At 36.4% G+C, this 19,945-nt stretch overlaps 1 protein-coding gene across 9 annotated transcripts in view; it reads left to right on the top strand.

Annotated features, from left to right (window-relative positions):
- Positions 1-19,945, top strand: part of ASCC1 (activating signal cointegrator 1 complex subunit 1) — a 106,897-nt gene that overhangs the window by 57,057 nt on the left and 29,895 nt on the right. For 6 of the 9 annotated variants that reach the window (XM_079137110.1, XM_079137114.1, XM_079137115.1 and 3 more), the window contains exons 8-10: positions 3,475-3,599; positions 5,170-5,205; positions 6,281-6,366. In XM_079137110.1, the coding sequence (XP_078993236.1) occupies positions 3,475-3,599; positions 5,170-5,205; positions 6,281-6,366 (247 nt within the window). The remainder of the gene's footprint in view (positions 1-3,474; positions 3,600-5,169; positions 5,206-6,280; positions 6,367-19,945) is intronic. The other 3 variants (XM_079137117.1, XM_079137113.1, XM_079137116.1) reach the window with 1 other exon arrangement.

Genomic DNA, 19,945 nt, shown 5'->3' on the forward strand with positions numbered 1-19,945 from the left:
TTCTTGTGTCAGTGTTTTCTCTTCTTGCCATTCTTCTTTTTCTCAAGTAGGCTATAAGATTCTAGCAGGTAGAGCATATGTGGTACTCAGCTTTCTATATCCAGTGCTTTTTGATATTTTGGTGTTGGGAATTGAAACCAGGGTTGTTTTGACACTGAGTTATAGCCCCAGCCCTTTTTATTTTTATTTTGAGACAGAGTCTCACCAAGTTGCCCAGGCTGGCCTCAAATTTGTGATCCTTCTGCCTCATCTTCCCCAGTTACTGGGATTACATGTTTGTGCCCCTGTGCCCAACTCCATTGCTTTTTTATAAGGCATAGCTTATAGTGGATTTTCTATGAATATTTATATTACTTATTTAAGTCATTTGGTCATTCAGCTGATATATAGCCTATTGTCTTTGTAGCCTGTTTTGGTCCTAAATCAGGTATAATCTCTTCTACTTTTAAATTACCTAAAAAGGGCTGGGGCTGTGGTTTAGTGGTAGAGTACTTACTTAGCACGTGTGAGTCACTGGGTTCAATTCTCAGCACTACATATAAATAAATGAATAAAATAAAGATCCATCAACATCTAAAAACAAATATTAAAAAAAAAAACTATGTAAAGGACTTTATGTTACTTATTTCCTTACCAAAGTCTACTTTGTAATCTTATAAAAAACAAAAACAAATTTTGTTATCTTAATAGATTGTAGATTTGTTGGTAACAGATTGTTTGCTTAGTTTTTTTTATTCTTGCAGTAACTAGCATAATGACTATATATAATAGGCATTCAGGAAGTACTCATCAAATAGAACTAAATTAAATTGCAGGGAAAAAGCCAAACAAAAGGCTGGACTTTGGATTTTTAGGGAGTCAGTGAACATTTGGCAGAATGAATTTCATGTCTGTAAAGATCACTCTGGATGCTTATGCTTTGTGGCACTTACAACTTTAAATGAAGAGCTTAGATTTAATGTATTTAAACCTGTCATCTGTTTTCATGCCCAAAGCACTGTCTACACAGTAAATCTGCTTATGAATAATTTTTGTCATAGCAACTCTATATTATTTTTAATTTGTTTATGAAGAAGCAAAGGCATAAGAATCTTTGAGACTCATCAATCAGGAAAGAATCAGTGAAGTAAGAATTGAAAGAATATACTGTCAGAAATATAGTGACATATTGTCAAATATAATATCTGTGGTATAAGCCTGAAATTTAGCAATTATGCCCAAGTACCCTTAAGTTCTCTTACTAGCACTCCAAAATATTTGTCATTCATGAATTCACACATGCATGCATGCATGCAACAACTTTATTGAGCATCGATAATGTGCCAATTAGACATTAATTTGTATGCATTAATAAAGTAGTACATGAGAAAAAAAGAGCCCACCTTCATGGAGTGCAGTGAGGTAATAAAAACAGAGCAGACCAGTTACCAGAGATGGATTTTGGTTCCTGTGTTACTGACTGAGCAGCACAGCCTGTCTGTGCATCATTTCCTCCTGTGTAAAGATAACAGGTTTCAAAGGACTTTAGTCCTTTAAAAATTCTGAGTCAATAAATTGGCAGAAATCCTAATTCTCTGAAAGACAAGTCTGGAATTTGCTATCTTTCATTTTTTTTAATATATATTTTTCAGTTGTAGGTAGACATAGTACCTTTATTTTATTTTTATGTGGTGCTGAGGATCAAACCCAGGGCCTCATGTGTTCTAGGTGAGTGCTCTACCACTGAGCCACAACCCCAGCCCTGGTGTCTTTCATTTAGTCTATTTAGTTTCCTCATATTTCTTGTTCCCTGTTTCTATAAAGTTGACCTGCTCCCCACTTTCTCCCCTTTAATAGGGGAGAGAGAACAGTTGAGGCATCATTCTTTTGTGATTATAATTGAGGTAGGTTTTGAAGTGCATGGTTATGTTCAGGCTTATGCTGCAATGTTTAGAAATATTTCAAAATTTTATGGTTCTCTGATGGTTTTAGTTAATCAGAAACGTGTTTTTTTGTGGTACTCGTGGTGGAATCCAAGACTTTGCACATGCTAAAAGCAAGTACTCTGCCACTGAGCTACATCTCCAGCCCAAAGAGAAGCTTTTAAACCCAGTATATCCTATTTGCTCTTCTGATTATATAACCTCACCATTCACATATAAACACTTGTGTTGATGGGGTTGTGTTTTCCTTTTTATGCTTTTTTGCATTTTCTTCCCCCCTCAACCCTGCCAGCCCCGTGGTGCTGGGGAACCCAGGGCTTCGTACATGGGAGACAAACACTCTACCAATGGAGCTACAGCCCCAGCCCTTTCTGCATTTTCTTTAATGAATATTTTATTATTATTTTTATGGTTATTATTATTACTGCACTGGAGATTGAACCCAGAGGTGCTCTACCACTGAACTATATCCAGAATAATTTTTATTTTTTATTTTAAGACAGGCTCTCACTAAGTTGTCCAGGCTGGCCTCAAACCTGCAATTCTACCTCAGCCTCCTGAGTTGCTGTGATTAGAGGCATGTGTCACCATGCATGCCATACATTATTTTTATAACTGGAAAAAATTAAGGTAACTATGTAAGGAAGTAGAACAGCTCCCCCCACCTTTTTTTTTCCAGCAGTGCTGGAGATTAAACCTCAGGTATTAGGCATGCTAAACATGTATTCTGTACCACTGAGTTACCCCTGAGTCCCACATTCTAATTTTGAATCTGCCCCTTAGTAGTTAATGTCATCTTGACCAAGTTTCATAACTTCTTTATGCCACAGTGTCCTCAGTAGTGAAATAGGGATGATAGTGTTTTATGAGGATTAAATGTTTTAGCACATACACAGTGCTTAACACAGTGCCTATACATCGTGTTTGTTACTTTTCCCAGCAAGCAGTTGCCTCACTGACCCCCGTGCTACTCCTCTTCCCCTCCTAAAGCTCTTTCCACTCTGCCACAATCAGCTTTCAGAAATGGACAACAGATCCCACCATTCCTTGTTAAAAGTCTTCCTGGGGCTCCTGTGGTCTGATCACTGCTGCCCCATCCAGCTCCTCTCCATTTTCCCTCTTCTCTCGCTCTGTTATAGATGTATTAAATAAGTGGGAGTTTCCGGATATGCTGTGATTTTGCATGCCTTGACATCTGTGCACATGCTATTTCTTCTGCTTAAAGTGCCCTTCCTCTCTGGTTTTGTCTGGGAATCTTTAATGATCCTTCAGGACTATGTTTAAACCTCCTGTGGAAACCTGGCCTTTTGTGTAGATTTGATCACTCCTTCAGCACTCACCATAATGTATTATAACTGTTTGTCTCCATGTCTGTCTGCTTGACAAGACAGTAAGTTCCATGATGGTAGGGCTGCAGCCTCTTCTTCCTCCTCTGATGAGGGACTTTGTGCAGTGATTGGCATTGAGCAGATGCTTCTTGCACATTGTTGAATTAGTAGTCATGAGTCAGGAGTTGACTAACATTGTGTACTTCTTTCTTCAATTTCTCTAGGCTGCAGGAATTAGTTGATAGAGTGCTCGAACGCTTTCAGACATCTGGACTAATAGTGAAAGAGTGGAATAGTGTGAAACTGCATGCTACAGTCATGAATACACTATTCAGGAAAGACCCCAATGGTAAGTCCTTGTATTGCTGTAGCACAGCCAGGCATGGTGGTGCATCCTACTTCTGCCACTAGGGAGGCTGAGACAGGAGAATTGCAAGTTCAAGGCAACTTAGTAAGACTTTATCTCAACATAAAAAATAAAAAGGGCTGTGAATGTAGCTCAGTGTAAGTACCCCTGGGTTCAGTCCCCAGTACCACAAAAACAAGAGTTATAGCACAGTTGTGATCAGTAAGGCTTTATGGTATTAGAGGTTTCAATAGAAAGGCCATCAAAGAATCTCTGATGTATCTTTACTTCTAGATCCATTAACTTGTTTTGATGAACCTAGTAGAAATGGGCAGTGACATATCTAGCATGTCTTCCATATCTTTTATTTCTGTCACATGTGGGATTGCCAGATTTAATAAATAAAAAATGCAAGTTCAAAACTGGAGATGTAGCTTCATAGTAGAGTACCTGTTTAGTGTGTGTGAGGTCCTGGGTTGGATCCCCAGCACTGCAAAATAAATAAGTAAATAAGTAAATAAATAAATAAATAAATATAAATGTATATATGTATATACATACATGTGTATATGTATGTGTGTATGTATATAATGTATGTGTGTATATATACATGTGTGTGTTCGTGTATGAGTTGAGACCAGTGGTTCTCAACTGGGTGTGATTTTACCCCCAGAGGATATTTGGGTTTGTCTGAAGATATTTTTAGTTGTCACAATTGTGCGGGGGTAAGTTTTTAGCATAGTCAGAGTTGTGCAACTGTTACCACAGTTTTAGAACATTCCATCACCCTGTCAACAAGATAATACAATTGAAGGTCACTCCGCATTTCGTCCAGTTCCCAGTGCTAATTCTAGGCACTACCAGTCTGCTTTCTGTCTCTAGGGATTTGCCTATTCTGGACATTTCCTATAAATACAGTCATGTAATATGTGGCTAGCTTCTTTCACTTAGCATAATGTTTTCAAGGTTTATCAACAGTTTAATACATATTAGTACTTTATTCCTTTTTATTGCTGAATAGTATGTCTTTGTATGAATGTATCACATTTTATCCATTCACCAGTTGATGAACATTTGTATTGTTTATAATTTTTGACTATTATGAATAATGTGCTATGAATATTTTGTGCAGGTTTTCGTGGGGGCATGTGTCTTCACTTCTCTTGGGTTTATATCTAGGAGTGGAATTCCTGGGTCTTATGGTAACTCTATGCATAATATTTTGAGAAACTGCTGACTTCTCCAAAGTGACTACACCGTTTTACTTTTCTGTCAGCAGTGTCTGACCATTTCAGTTTCACCACATCTTTACCAGGACTTGCTATTATCTGTGTGTGTGTGTTTCAATTATAGCTATCCTTGTGAGTGTAACCTCATTTTGGTTTGGATTAGCATTTCCCTGATGGTTAATAATGCTACTTGCAGATTTTGAACCTGTCATTAAACATTTCAACCTTCAGATATGATTTCTGTTTTTTAATTGATAGTCATTTGGTATTAATTTACTTGTTCTTTCGAAATTGTATATGTCCTCTTTTTCTTAACAGGGACCCCTTTTTTTTTTTTTAAACAGTAATGGAGCTTGATCCCAGGGCTTCACATGTGCTAGGCAAGTGCTCTACCACTGAGCTACATCCCTATCCCCCAGAAAATTTATTTTTAAGTTGTGAAATATGCTTGGGATTGGGATCTTTGACTTGGAGAATACTCATTAGAGAAATAGTTCCATAGTTAACTATGTATAGCTAAAGTGTATTATATTCGTGGACCTGTTAGAACTCTGGATAAATTTTATCAGTTTTGACCTGGTATTCTCTAAACCTGTATAAGCAAAAGAAAACACTCAAAGGTGAAAATATAATTATTTTTCAAGGTCTGTCAGTAGGCAGGAAAAGTTTGATATTTCAGAAAATATTCTGAAAGTTAAATAATTCTTAAGAATGCTTTGTATTTTCTCTTTCCTGTACTCTTCTCTGTGTTGAATTTTTACTTTAAAAGAACACAAAATGATGTGTTGCTTTTTTGTTTGCCTTTCCTTTGATATTCCTCTTCTTTTTTAAGGACATCTTCTGGGATATCAGCCTACATTGACACAAGAAGCCAGAGCATGGCTTTGTTTAGGCCAAGGTCATAGATTTTCTGTGTTCCTGGTTAGAATGCTTGTAAAGATACCTTTGATTGTAACTAAAGGGCTCTTTTTCATTCAAGGAGAGTCCTTAAATCAACCTGAAGCCTGGCTGCCATCAGTTTTGACCAAAGTGTGAACTTTTATGTATTTTTACATGCTTAAAATTACATGCAACTTATATTGGGTATGTAGATGGCAAGGAACCTTTGGAGACACAGTCTCATGTCAACCCTCTGATTCTATAAGAACTGAGGTCCATGGAGGAGACAAGTGTGCTTAAGAGTGTGGCTAGTTCCATAGTAATTAAGTATGTACATGAGTATTTAGAGAATGTTGAATGAATTAAATGTATACTGAATGAGTTGGTGACAGCGTTGGCATTAGAAACCATCACTTCACTTGTTCATAGCCTGTTGGTTTGCCCACTATATTATGCCACTTTCTAGGTAGTATATGAATATTTTGCTAGTTGTACCTGTGTACCTATAGAAGTCCAAGAGAATACAGATGCATAACCCAAGCTTCTCCTCTAACATTATCTTTGGACTATTTACAGCTGAAGGCAGGTACAATCTCTACACAGCAGATGGCAAATATATCTTCAAGGAAAGAGAATCATTTGATGGCCGGAACATTTTAAAGGTCAGTATGAAGCAGAACAAATTGGAAATCTTTGGCATGGTGTCTTACATAATAATATTCTAAAAAAGTACCAATCTTCTTGACTCTGTTAAGGCCTTGGTACTTCTGAGTACTTGAAATTGATGACTTAAGGAAAAATGAGCGAGGAGCCAGGCATGGTGGCACACGCATGTAATCCCAGCTTCTTGGGAGACTGAGGCAGAAAGATCTCAAGTTTGATGCCAGACTGGACAACTTAGTGGGACCCTGTCTTGAAATAAAATAAAAAGAACTGGGGATGCCCCTTAGTGGTAGGGTGCCCTAGGGTTCACTCCCCAGCACTGCAGGAAAAAGAAAAAAGAATAGAAATAGAAAAAAATCAGGGACTGAGGTGCAGCTCAGTGATAGAGTGAGCATTTCTAAGACCTAGCATTTCTGAGACCCGGGTTTCCATCTCCAGTACCACCAAGATGACAACAGAAAGGAACAGTGAGGTATCCCAACTAATTAGATCCATAGGAATAATGTTTTACTCTCTACTTAACCTCTAGATGTTTGAGTTTGCATTTATTTTAAGTGAAAAAGAACTGTTTGTCTTGTTCTAGTAGACTTTCCTCTTCACCCACAAAGTCGCTTTCCTAAGTTGCTATATAATCTATTTTTACTTAGGAGCAGTTCATGTCCTAAAAAGTAGGTGGTCCATTCTGACTGTTGAAGCTATGCTTTTCTGAGTGTTGCATTAACCTATGAAATTTAAATAGAAGGGGTTCTGCAGGATTGCATTTATCTTTCTCCCGCAGACTACATTCTGTAATATCCATGATTTATGCCCTTTCTGTCAGGTTAACATGCCATTGTTCCCCTGGGCAATGAGAAACCGTGATTCCAAGGGAGAATTTTTTGATTGTTCATTTCACTTGTTCTGTAATGGTTTAGGTCAGATATTTTCAAGGCCATGGGGTTTTTTCATAGACAAGAGGGGAGAGAATAAGCTTCAGCTTTAGAAATGCTTTTTCTTTTTCTTTCTCTACCTCAGCCTCTGTTCCCTTATCTCGTCATTGACAGTTTTCTTGCCAAATGCCTCATGTGAGCCCATTGTCTCTAATTTGTGACATCACTCTCTAGCAGCTATGAGCTTCTTTCCAGAGAGCTCAATGGGCCATCCACAGCAGGTATTCCAGCACCCACCCTGCCGAGCTGTGGCAATTCCTTCCTTTCCTTGATATTTTCCTCTTTTTAAGCATTTTTCCTGTTTTTGGAGTAGCTTTGGGTTTGAGTGGCAGCCTGCTTATGAATTTAGTATTAGTTAATTGTTTTTCCCAGGCCATAGCTTCAGTGTGATATGAGTCTTTCTTGTCTTCTATGTCCCTTCTTTGGGAATTTTCCAATAATATCACTAATTACTTTGCTTTTGTTGTTGTTAATTTGATTAATAAAGAAAATAGACTGAATAGGGAAAGAAATCTTTAGGAATTGCTCAAAGCTAGCTTAATTCTTAGGGGATTAAAATGTATCAATGCAAGTGAGGCCTGCAGAGCTTTGATGTTCCTAAGGAGCCTGTGGGTGGCCGTATATGCAGTATGGATCCCTCACTCCATGTTGAGTTTCTCTTATTCTGGCAAATCAGTTTTCCATTTAAAGATGCTTTTTCTTGAAATCTCCCAAACCACCCCAGTGATGACATGAATGTAGCTCCCTCTAGTGTTAACAAGCACCATTATACCAGTTAAACCAGTAGTACCTTTACTAATTCATGCCTAATCAGTTTTAGAGCTGGGTCCAGTGAGATACTGGGAGACCATTTAGTCTAATTCCACATTTTAATCTCTTAACGTGATATCTGCTGTGGTTAAAGTGACTTGGCAAAGGTAATACTAGTAGTGTTAGTGACTGGAATCTGAACAAAAAGATCCACAAATAGAGGGGGTCAATTATGCTGTCTCCCATAAGAAGACTTAGGGTTCAGTTAAATATTAGTTATTTGAAACTGGACATGTCTGTCTAAATTGGGATAATGTGTGGTTAAAACTTGTTTCATAAATGTTGTGCGCGCCAGGTAGTTTAAAATTGTGGCTGATTAATCAGCCTTTGGGGGCTGGTGGTGTATCTAAGTGGTAGAGCAGGTGCTTAGCATTGTAAGGCCCTCAATTTAGTACCCAGCACTGTCTAGCTGCAAAAAAGGGCAAACTTTTGTAACGACTATAATACTAACACTGACATGATCATATACCATCTTCTAGACCATGTGCCCTGAAGATGTGACAGTCCTAATTACATAATCCCTACCTTCTCGAGGTTTCCTGTCTTTGAGGAATATAGATGGTTAACAGGCAGTATAAAATGATGGTAGCAAGTAGTATAAGAGAAGTATCTCTGAACACAGGTAGTTAGGACAACGTGTTTTTTATTATAGATTCTAATATTTTACTCCTTAATCATTAGTTCCGGAAAAGATAATCTTACACCTAAAAGGGAATCAAATTTTCTTTGAGAATAATGGTAAATTTGGCACTGCAAAGTTTATCTCCTACCAAATACACAAGGTAATTAATAACTATATTTGTAAAGTAGCTATAGTATACTGTCTTTTGGATTTACCACAAATGGACATGTTTTTCTTAATTACAACATGAAAACCTATGACCGCTGAAGCCCTTGAAATAAAAAATGAATTTAGAAAGCCAGTGGATTATGTGTGTGTATTAAATTTATATATATGATTTTGTACCAGATGAAATTATTATGTTAAGAAAGAAAAAAAATCAATTTTCACTAACAAGATAGGAACTGACGTGGAGTAAACAGAAAGGTTAACTGCAATGGTTTTCAAGGAACCCAAGCATATGTGTGCAGCATATTAATAGCTACATAGGCCAAGGATCAGGAATGTCTATGCTGGGAGGTAGTCTTGGGAAAAAAAAAGTCAACTTCATCAACTATTCAAAGAGAAACAAAGCAAGAGAGAAAGTCATTGCTCATTGCTGTAAGAATTTAATGAGTAACAGCCAATTGCTATTCTACTCCATGAAGAGAATTGGTCCTTTTGACTCAGCATAATATTGTGTTCTGTGTACCTTAATAAGAAAAAAGAAATGTAGTGACTTTAGGAGGTCAAAGCCACATTTTTCTTTTGTACAGCTTTTTAAAGTTGTTGCAGCTGTAATAGACTAGCATCTGGTTATCCCCAGTTAAAATAAGATTTTTTTTTTAAACCTACGACAGGCTTTGAATGAAGAACTAAAAACAAAAGCATCATTTTCCTGTGTTATTCAAAGCAGAAAAGGAACAAACATATTCAACTATGGTGGTTTTGTTTTGTTTTGTTTTTTAATGGCGGACTGACAGTTCCAAAAGGAGGATGTATTAGTTAAGACTAGCTAGGCCAAATTAATAGGATGATGTCCTCTCAGAGAGTTTCTATTTCTAAGAGATAGCGATGGAGGTACTATTTGGGTAGCCATAGGCAGTGATCGCCATGAAATTGGAGCACTCATGGCTGACCTAAAGACACTGCAGGGGAATAACAGCTCCCTCACTAGCTGGAAGTAGAATGGTCATTAACTGCCAGCTTCAAGAGAGAGAAGTGATGGCAGTCTGCTTGGGGGGGTTATGAAATGGCCTTAAGCAATACCATCAGTTTTCTAAGATTTTGCTCTCAGCTAGTTGAACAGGGATATACTATTAACTGCTCACAGGCAAAGCATCCGACTGCTGTGCAGAAGAGGCATTCAAGCCCTATGTTGAATTCTCCAGAGAAGGTGTCATGGCATAAATGAAGGCTCAGTCATGTATTTGAAAAGGAATGGCAAATACTGCAGGTCCAAAATCAAGGGAAAATCAAAGTAAAAGTATCATTTCCTTAGACACTTAAAAAAATTTGGAAAAGGTAAACCAAGTACAAGGGAGAAGAATTTGTGCCTTTTCTACTTCAAATGTAAGACTTCCATTTAGAAAGAGAGGGAATGGGCAATATTAAACTAACTATGTTAATCTTTAATACTTTCGTTTACAATCGTTTTAAGTCTGTCTCACCACCTGGAGACTTTTCTTGAAAGGTGCGAGTGAGAGTTACTCAGGTATTTCATTCAGTTTCGTTTTGGTTCCATTTCTGTTCCTTAGAGCCTTTAAAAGAATAATCAGAATAAATAAGTTTTTTCTTTTTTATTAACACATATTAATTAGTACAGATTCATGGATTTCACAATGACATTTCCATACATGCATATGATATACATTTATCATGTTCATCATCTCCACCCTCCCTTTACCTCTTTCACTCACCCCTCTTTCGTGCTTCCCCACAACCCCACTTTCTGTTCCTCTTTTTACTTTCAGGTCATATTTTGTGTTTTACTTTCCACATATGAGAGAAAACATGGAATATTTTTTTTTTTGTCTGACTTGTTTCATTTCACATGATGTCCTCCAGTTCCATCCATTTTCCTGCATATAACAGGATTTCATTTTTCTTTATGACTCAGTGATACTCCATTGTGTGTGTGTGTGTGTGTGTGTGTGTGTATTTCATATTTCCTTTATCCTGTGGATGGACACCTTGGCTGATTCTATATCTTGGCTATTGTGAATTGTGAATAATGCTGCAATAAACCTGGAAATGCAGATATATCCTTTGTATGCTGACTTCATATCCTTCACATATATATACCCAGGAGAGATATATAGCTGGATCATATGGTAGTTTTATTTTTGACTTTTTGACAAACTTCCATACTTTTTTTCCAGAGTAACTTTACTATTTTATGTTCCCACCAACAGTGTATATGGGTTCATTTTTCTTTTTCTTTTCTTTGATTTTGGTACTGGAGATTGAACTCAAGGGTACTTAACCATTGGGTCACATCCCCAACTCTTTTTTATATTTTACTTAGAGACAGAATCTCACTAAGTTGCTTAGGGCCTTGCTAAGTTGCTGAGTCTGGCTTTGAACTCACAATCCTCCTGTCTCAGCCTCCCCAGGCCTGGGATTACAGGAGTGTGCCACTGTGCCCAGCATAGGTTCCTTTTTCTCCACATCTTCACCAGCTTTTTTTTTTTTCCTGTTTCTGGCACTAGGGATTGAACCCAGGGCCATTCTACAGTTGAGCCACATCTCCAAGCCACTCCCAACTTAAAAAAATTTTTTTTTTTTTAATTTTGAGAAGGGTTCTCGATAAGTTGCCTAGACTGACCTTGATAGCCTCTTGTCTCATCCTCTGGAGTAGCTGGGTTTATAGGTATTCCTGGCCAGAATTTTTTAGTTTTCCTGTTTTGATAATAGCCATTCTAACTGGAGTGAGAATCTCAGTGTAGTTTTGATTTACATTACCCTGATGGCCAAAAAATATTGAACATTTTTTTCATGTATTTATTTGCCATTTGTATGTTTTCTTTTGAGAAGTGTCTGTTCAGGTCATTTGCCCATTTTTGATGAGATTATTTGGGTTTTTTAAATACAGTTTTTTATATATTCTGGATATCGTTTCTTGTGCAGACACTTTTTAATTTGATGTAATCTCATATGTTAGTTTTTTCTTTTTTTTCCCTGAGCTTTTGGAATCTATCCAGGAAATTATTACCTGTGCCAATATCTTGAAATGGCTCTCTTATGTTTTCTTCCAGTAGTTTCAAAGTTTAAAGGCCTTAAAGATCTTTGATCCATTTTGAGTTGATTTTTGTATAGGGTGAGAAATAGGAATCTAGTTTTAATCTTTTACAGGTTTATATCTATTTTTCCCAGCAGTATTTGTTGAAGAGACTGTCCTTTCCCCAGTGTGTGTTTTTGGCACCTTTTGAGGGGCAATCATTTGGCTAAAGGTGCATAGATTTATTTCTGAGTCTTCTATTTTTGTTGCATTGGTCTATGTGTGTTTTTTATACAGGACCATGTGGTTTTTGTTACTGTGACTCTGTAGTATGTTTTAAAATCAGGTATTGTGATGCTTCCGACATTGCTCTGTTTTGCTCAGGATTGCTTTGGTTATTCTGGGTGTTTTGAGTATCCATGTGAATTTTTTTTTTTCTAGTTTTGTGAAGAATGTCTTTGGTATTTTGATGAGGATTGATTTGGATTTGTAGATTGTTTTGGGTGTATGCCCATTTTAACAATATAAATCTCCCCATCCATGAACATAGGATGTCTTTCTACCTTCTAGTGCCTTCTACAATTTCTTTTTTCAGTGTTTTGTAATTTTTATTGTACAAGTTTTTCACGTCCTTAATTGGGTATTCCTAGGTATTTTATTTTTTTGTGTGTGTGGCCATGATGAATAGGATTACTTTCCTGATTTCTTTCTCAGCAGATTTGTTATTGGTGTATATAAAAGCTATCAATTGCTAGGCATGGTTGTGCACACCTGTAATCCCAGCAACTCAGGAAGGTGAAGTTAGAGAATTATAGGTTCAAGGCCAACCTGAATAATTTAGTGAGACCCTATCTCAAAATAAAAAGAGGGTTGGGAATATGGCATAGGCCTAGCATGTGTGTGAAGTCCTGGTTTCAATCCCCAGTACTACCAAAAAAAAAAAGGAAGAAGCAGCTATAGATTTTTGTATGTTGATTGGTGAGAGTAGACGCTCTTGTCTTGTTCTTAGAGGAAATGCTTTCTGTTTTTTCCTGTTGAATATGATGTTGCCTATGGGTTCATCATATGTAGCGTTTATTATGTTGAGATATGATCCTAATTCAGGCCTTTTATTTATGAAGGGGTGTTGAATTTTATCAAAGGCTTTTCCACATCTATTGAAAGGATAATGGGATTTTTATAGTTACTCTATTTACAAATTATATTACTGTTACTGGTTTGTATACGTAGAACTGTTGTAACTTCTGAATGAAACCAACTTGTTCATGGTGTATGATCTTTTTAATTTGCTATTGAGTTGCAAGTATTTAATTAAGTTTTTTCCCCCTCTTTGTTTTGCATTTTGCACCATGAATAGTATGAAAATGAAAATGCAAAGTCAGTAGTTTTCATTTTTGGTTGTGTCCTTATCAAGTTTTGGTAGCAGAATATTCCTAGCTTCATTGAACAAGTTTGGAAGTGTTTTCTCCTTTTCTAATTCATGGAATAGTTCGAGAGACATTGGTGTTATTTCTTTAAAAGTCTGGTAAGATTCAGGAGTAAATCCATCCAGTCTTGGGCTTTTCTTTGTTGGGAGACTTTTTTTTTCCTTCAGTACTAGGTGGAACCTATGGGTGCTTACCACTGAGCTACGTCCCCATCCCTTTCAGTTTTTATTTTGAGACAGGGTCATATTAAATGCCTAGGTGGACCTTGGACTTGGAATTCTTCTTACTAATCCTCCCAAATTCCTGGGATTACTGGTGTGTGCTGAGCTGTTAGAAGTCTTTCTTAGTGCTTCAATCTCATTACTTGTTATTAATCTATTTAGAGTTTTTATATCCTCTTGGATCAGTTTTGATAGGTCACATGTGCCCAGAAATTTGTCCATTTATTCTAGATTTTCCAATATATTGGCGTATAGTTTTTCAAAATATTCCCTAATGATCCTTTGAATTTCAGTGATTTCTGTCGTAATGTCTTCTTTCTCATCTCTAATTTTATTTATTTGGGTTTTCTGTCTCTTTCTTCTGATTAACTTAGCCAGCTTTTTAAAAAATTTTTTTTTGTTTTCATATATCTTTATTTATCTGCTTATTTATTTTATCTATATGTGGTGCTGAGAATTGAACCCAGTGCCTCACACATATGAGGCAAGCACTCTACCTCTGAGCCACAACCGCAGCCCTAGCCAAAGTTTGTCAATTTTGTTTTTATCTTTTCAAAGGACCAGTTCCTTTTTTTGCATTGATACTTTGTATTGTTCATAAAGAATATTTTTTTTTTTTGATGGTACTAGGGATTGAACCCAGGGCCTCATGCTTGCAAAGCAAGCACTTTACCAACTGAGCTATCTCCCCAGCCCAAGAATAAATTTAAATGAGATCTCTGTTTTGTTTACTTTAGAGAAATTTTTATAAGGGAGTTTTTTTAAAAAGCCATACTATTTATTGGTTTTAGTTGAAAAAATATATCCATAAAGCTTGTATGGCCTGTTTAACAAATAATCATAAATAATACAAGTACTACCAAGGTCAAGTAGAAAAATGCCCCAAGACTAACAAAGACGTAATTAAATTTTTAAGCATTCAGTGTAGAGAGGTTTGTTTTGAGTGAATGTTTGGTTTTGAAGTGTTGAAAAATTAATTTTTACTTTTTCTAGGCAAGATAGAAAAGAGGTAAGATTTAGAACTATGTAGTCACTTTTTAAAAATATTTAATAGACTTTAGAGTAGTTTTAAGTTCACAGGAAAATTGATGAAAATAGTGTCCCCATATACTCCATCCCTACACATACACAGCATCCCCTGCTGCTCCACCGTGTACACGTGTCTCATTTGGTGAACCTACATTGACACATCATCATCACCCCAAGGCCATAGATTACATTTGAATTCACTCTTGGTATTATATAGTCTGTGGATCTGGACAAATGTAAATAAGTGACTGACGTGTATCTACCATGTACCATGTAGAGCAGCTTCCCTTCCCTAAAGATCCTCTGTTCTGCTTATTTACCCTCCCTCTCCTCAGCCCTGTCAACCACTGACCTTTTTCTATCTCCATAAAAGTTGGAATCCTACAGCTATAGCCTTTTCAGATTGACTTCTTTCACGTGATAATATTCATTTATGTTTCCTTGGTGTTTTTTCATTGCTTAATAGCTCATTTCTGTTAGTGCCGAATAGTATTTCATTGTCTGGATGAAACAGTTTTTCAGTTTACCTGTTGAATGCCTCTTGGTTGCTTCCAAATTCTGGCAATTATGAATAAAACTGTATACATTGTGTGCTGCTTTTGTGAGGATATGTTTTTGTCTCCTTTGGACAAATTCCAAGGAGTGCAATTTTTTAATCATATGATAAAAGTATGTTTAGTTTTTTAAAAAAGCTACCAAATTGTCTTCCACAGTGGCTGTATGTACCATTTTGCATTCCCATCAGTAGTAATTGAGAGTTCCTGTTTCTCCACATCCTTGCTAGCATTTGGTATAGTCATTGTTTTGGGTTTTGGCCATTCTGATAGGTTTATAGTGGTATCATGATTTTTTAACTTGAATTCTCTAATGATGATGTGGAACATCTTTTCATATACAGTTTGCCATCTTGAATATCTTCTTTGGTGAGGTATCTGTTCAGGTCTTTTAGCTACTTTTTAATCAGTTGTTTTCTTATTGAAAACAAAGAGTTGTTTGTGTTTTTTGGATAACAGTCCTTTATCCAATGTGTCTTTCATAAAGGCACATTTCTGTAAGATGTGGGGGAGAGGAAGGATGAAATAGGGAAAGTAGAAACTGTCTCAGTCTGTGGCTTATCTTCTTATTCTCTTGATACTATCTTTCACAAAGCACAAGTTTTTAATTTTAATGACGTCCTGCTTATCTAAAAAGTAGTAGCCATATCCATGGCATCTAGGTGGTGTTCTATGTAATATTCTAGGAGTACAGTCGTTTTGCATTTTTCATTTGGGTATGTATCTGTTTTGAGTTCATTTTTGTGAAGAGTGTGAGGTTGCTGTCCGGGTTTATATTTTTGCATATGGATGTCCAGTGTTCCAGCACCATGGTGGAAAAGATGGTTTTCCTGGGCATGGTGACACATGGCAGTAATCCTAGCTACTTGGGAGGCCAAGAAAGGAGGCTTGCAAGTTCAAGGCTTCCCTGAAGAACTTATTGAGACCCTGTCTCAAGAATAAAATAAAAAGAGCTGGGGATATAGCTCAAAGATAGAATGCTTCTGGGTTTAGTCCCCAATACTGCCCCACCAAAAAAATAAAAGAAAGACTATTTTGACCCTTTGTATTGCCCTTGCTTCTTTGTCAAAGATCAGTTGACTATATGCACATGTGGGTCCATTTTGGAGCTCTCTATTCTGTTCCAAGCATTTGTGTGTCTGATCTTTTGTGAATATCACACTGTCTTGATTACTGTATTTTTGTAGTCGGTCTCAAAGTTGGGTAGTATCAGTCCTCTGTCTCTGTTCTCTTTTAGTATTGAATTGGCTGTTCTGGTCTCTTGTCTTTCCACATAAACTTAGGAATCATTTTGTCACTATCCAAAATATAACTTTCTGAGATTTTTTTTTTGGGAGGGGATGATACTGGGGAGTGGACCCAGGGATGCTCTACCACCGATCTAGATTCCAAGCGCTATTTTTATTTTTAGGCAGCTTCTCATATGTTTCCCAATCTGGTCCCAAATTTACAATCATCCTGCCTCAGCCTAAGTAGGATTGGAGGTTTGCATGACTTCATGTAGCCTTTCTGGGATTTTGATTCTGATTGAGATTGTTTTGAATCTATAAATAAAGTTGGAAGGAACTGATACCTTGGTAAAATCCAGTCTTCCTATCTATGAGTATTAAATATCTCTTTATTTAGTTCTTCTTTGATATCTGTTGTTAGTTTTCTAAGGTATATAGTGCATATATTTTATTAGATTTATACTTGAGTACTTCACTGTTGGAGTACATGAATGTAAATGATACTATTGTTAATTGTAAACTCCACTTGTTCATTGAAAAGTGATTGAATGTTATATATTCATCTTGTATCCTACAAGATTTGTTAGTAGAAAAGGGTTTTTTTTTTTGGTAATTCTTTTGAATTTTCTACCTAGACAATCATGTCATATGCAAATAAAATACAGTTTTGTTACTTCCTTCCCAATCTGTACACCTTTTATTTCCTATTCTTGATTTACTACTTACCTAGGACTTCTTATGATACTGAAAGGCACTGGTGAGAGGGAACATCTTTGCTTTGTTCCTGATTTTAGCAAGAAAGCTTCAAGGTTCTCATCATTAAGTATGATGTTAACTGTAGGGTTTTGTAGATGCTGTTGTTTTTGTTTTTGTTTTAGGTACTAGGGATTGAACTTAGAATCTTGCACATGCTAGGCAAGTGCTCTACCATGAGCTTCTTTGTAGTTGTTCTTTTCTATCAGACTTCTCCAGACTGAGCATCCAGCAGTGTGTCAATTGCTGTTTAGGGCTTCCTACTCTGGAAGTTTCTCCTTCTGCTGTGGTCAGTTGTTATTCTTTGTATCCTCCTGTGTGTTTTTCCAGTTTGAGGGACAGCAGTTTGTCCTGTGACCTCATTTCTCTGGCAGATCTAAATAGAGTTATTGTTTTTTTAGTCTTTTCAGCTTTTTACTTGTTATTAGAATGGAATGGTGACTTCTAAACTCCTTTATGCTGGACTAGAAACCAAAAGTCTCATAACATTTTCAAAACAGGTATTAATGAGGACTGGGGATATAATGTGCTCAGTGGTAGAGCACTTACTTATCATGACCAAGGCCATGGGTTTGATCCTTAGCCAGAAAAAAAAATATTAATAATTGCAAAGGAATAATTACATTTATAAAGTATATTATTTTGAACTGAGGATGTAACTTTGTGGTAGACTGCTTATCTAGCATGTGTGAGGCCCTCCCCAATATCATAGACAAAAGTTTGTTATTTTACTTGAGGAAGAAAAAAATTTTACTATTTGATTTTATTATCCAATCCAGTATTCAACCATGTTATATATTGTTCTTTTTTTTTTTTTTTTTTGCGGTGCTGGGGATTGAACCCAGGGCCTTGTGCTTATAAGGCAAGCACTCTACTAACTGAGCTAGATCCCCAGCCCACATATTGTTCTTGAAAATAATTTTTAGTCTCTTGGATTTTTAGATTGTTTTTCCCTCAAAACCTAGAAATTTCAGGAAGTCTTTCATTGAATATCTTATTAGTAAATGTTCTGTTGCATTCTGTTAACAGGATTAATAACAGCAAATTGAATTTAGGATAAAAGTTAATCTCTCTTGACTTTTCACTATAGCTATGGTATCATTTTTACTACCTAATAAATCTGTGGCTTGAAATTTTAATCTTATATAAGTAAAGTCACTAAGCAAATATCACTTCCTTTATAAACTTTTTTGTTTTCAAAAGTAAATTGCCTCTATTGATTTCTCATATATAATGATTAAATTCTGCTAGAAAATAGACAAAATCATCTATTGAGCATCCTTGCAATAAAATGAACCTGCTTTGAAAATATATCTGCATATTGATCAATGAGTTCTGAAAATTATATTTTATGAAATTATGCTAATAATTTTCCATTTCTCCTTGTCCATTATTTAATGTTTTATTTTCTGTCTCAGAAGCTAAAACCCCATAGTTATATGTTATGAATTCTAATTTCCCAGTCTTTCTTAAGTTCATTAATTTATGAGTTCCCTGACCTTCAGTGACATGAAGATCAACCTGATTTCCTTGAATAAAACTGAGACTTTGTTCCTCTAGCTAAGATTAAATTTAAATTTTTTTTAAATTAAATTTAATTTTTTAATTTAATTTAATTTTTTTATTAAAAAAATTTTTTTAGTTGTAGATGGGCACAATACCTTTATTTTATTTAGTCATTCTATGTGGTGCTGAGGATCAAACCCAGAGCCTCATACATGCAAGGCAAATGCTCTACTACTGAGCCATGATCCCAACCCATCTTGTCTGTTATTTGATGTTTTATTTTCTGTCTCAGAAGCTAAAACCCCACAGTTATATGCATTATGAATTCCAATTTCCAGTCTTTATTAAGTTCATTAGTTCAGGAGTTCCCTGACCTTCAGACATGAAGATCGACCTGATTTCCTTGAACAAAACGGACTTTTTTACTCTAGCTAAGCTTAAATTTTTGTCAGGAAATTGAGAACTTCTAAAAAAGAGAAGTGATAATAGTTTTGAAAAAGAACCAAATGGAAATGCTAGAACTTTGGCAGGTGGCAGATGGGGAGTTGTATACCTATAGTTCCAGTGACTTGGGAGGCTAAGCCAGGAAGATTGCAAGTTTAAGGCCAACCTCTGCAACTTAGTGAGACCCTGTCTCAAAACAAAAAATACAAAGGATTAAGAGTCAGGCATGGTGGCACCCACCTGTAATCCCAGGGACTCGGAGGCTGATGCAGGAGGATCCAGAGTTCAGAGCCAGCCTCAGCAACTTAGAACAGCCCTAGGGACCCTAAGGAATTCAGCGAGACTCTGTCTCTAACAAAATACAAAAAGGGGCTGGGGATGTAGCTCAGTGGTTAAGTGCCCCTGGGTTTAATCCCTGGAATGGAAGGAAAAAAAAAAAAAAAAGGGGCATGTAACTCAGTTGTAGAGCTCTCCTGGGTTCAGTCCCTTGTACTGGGAAAGGGAAGAGGAGGGGAAGGGAAGGACTGTAAAATGCAATAACTGAAATTAGGAGTTCAGTGGGTAGGTTTAGCATCATATTAGACATAACTGAATATGGAAATAGTGAATTTGAAGTTGTATCAGAAGCAATTATCTAGAATGCAGTGTGAACAGAGAGAAAGGTAAAAATCACAAAAGAGAAGATACGTACATGAGAGAAGGAGAAGATCTAACATATATCTAACTGGAGTCTCAGAAGGAGAGGAAAGAATGAATGAAGCATAGGTAGTGGAAGATCAAAGAAGCCCAGTCAGTTCATTTTGAACAGGAGTTCTATTAAATGAACTACATTGTATTGCTTTTCTACAACTTGGG

This window comes from Sciurus vulgaris, assembly GCF_902686455.1.
Source record: "Sciurus vulgaris genome assembly, chromosome: 4".
NCBI classification, from domain to species: domain Eukaryota; kingdom Metazoa; phylum Chordata; class Mammalia; order Rodentia; family Sciuridae; genus Sciurus; species Sciurus vulgaris.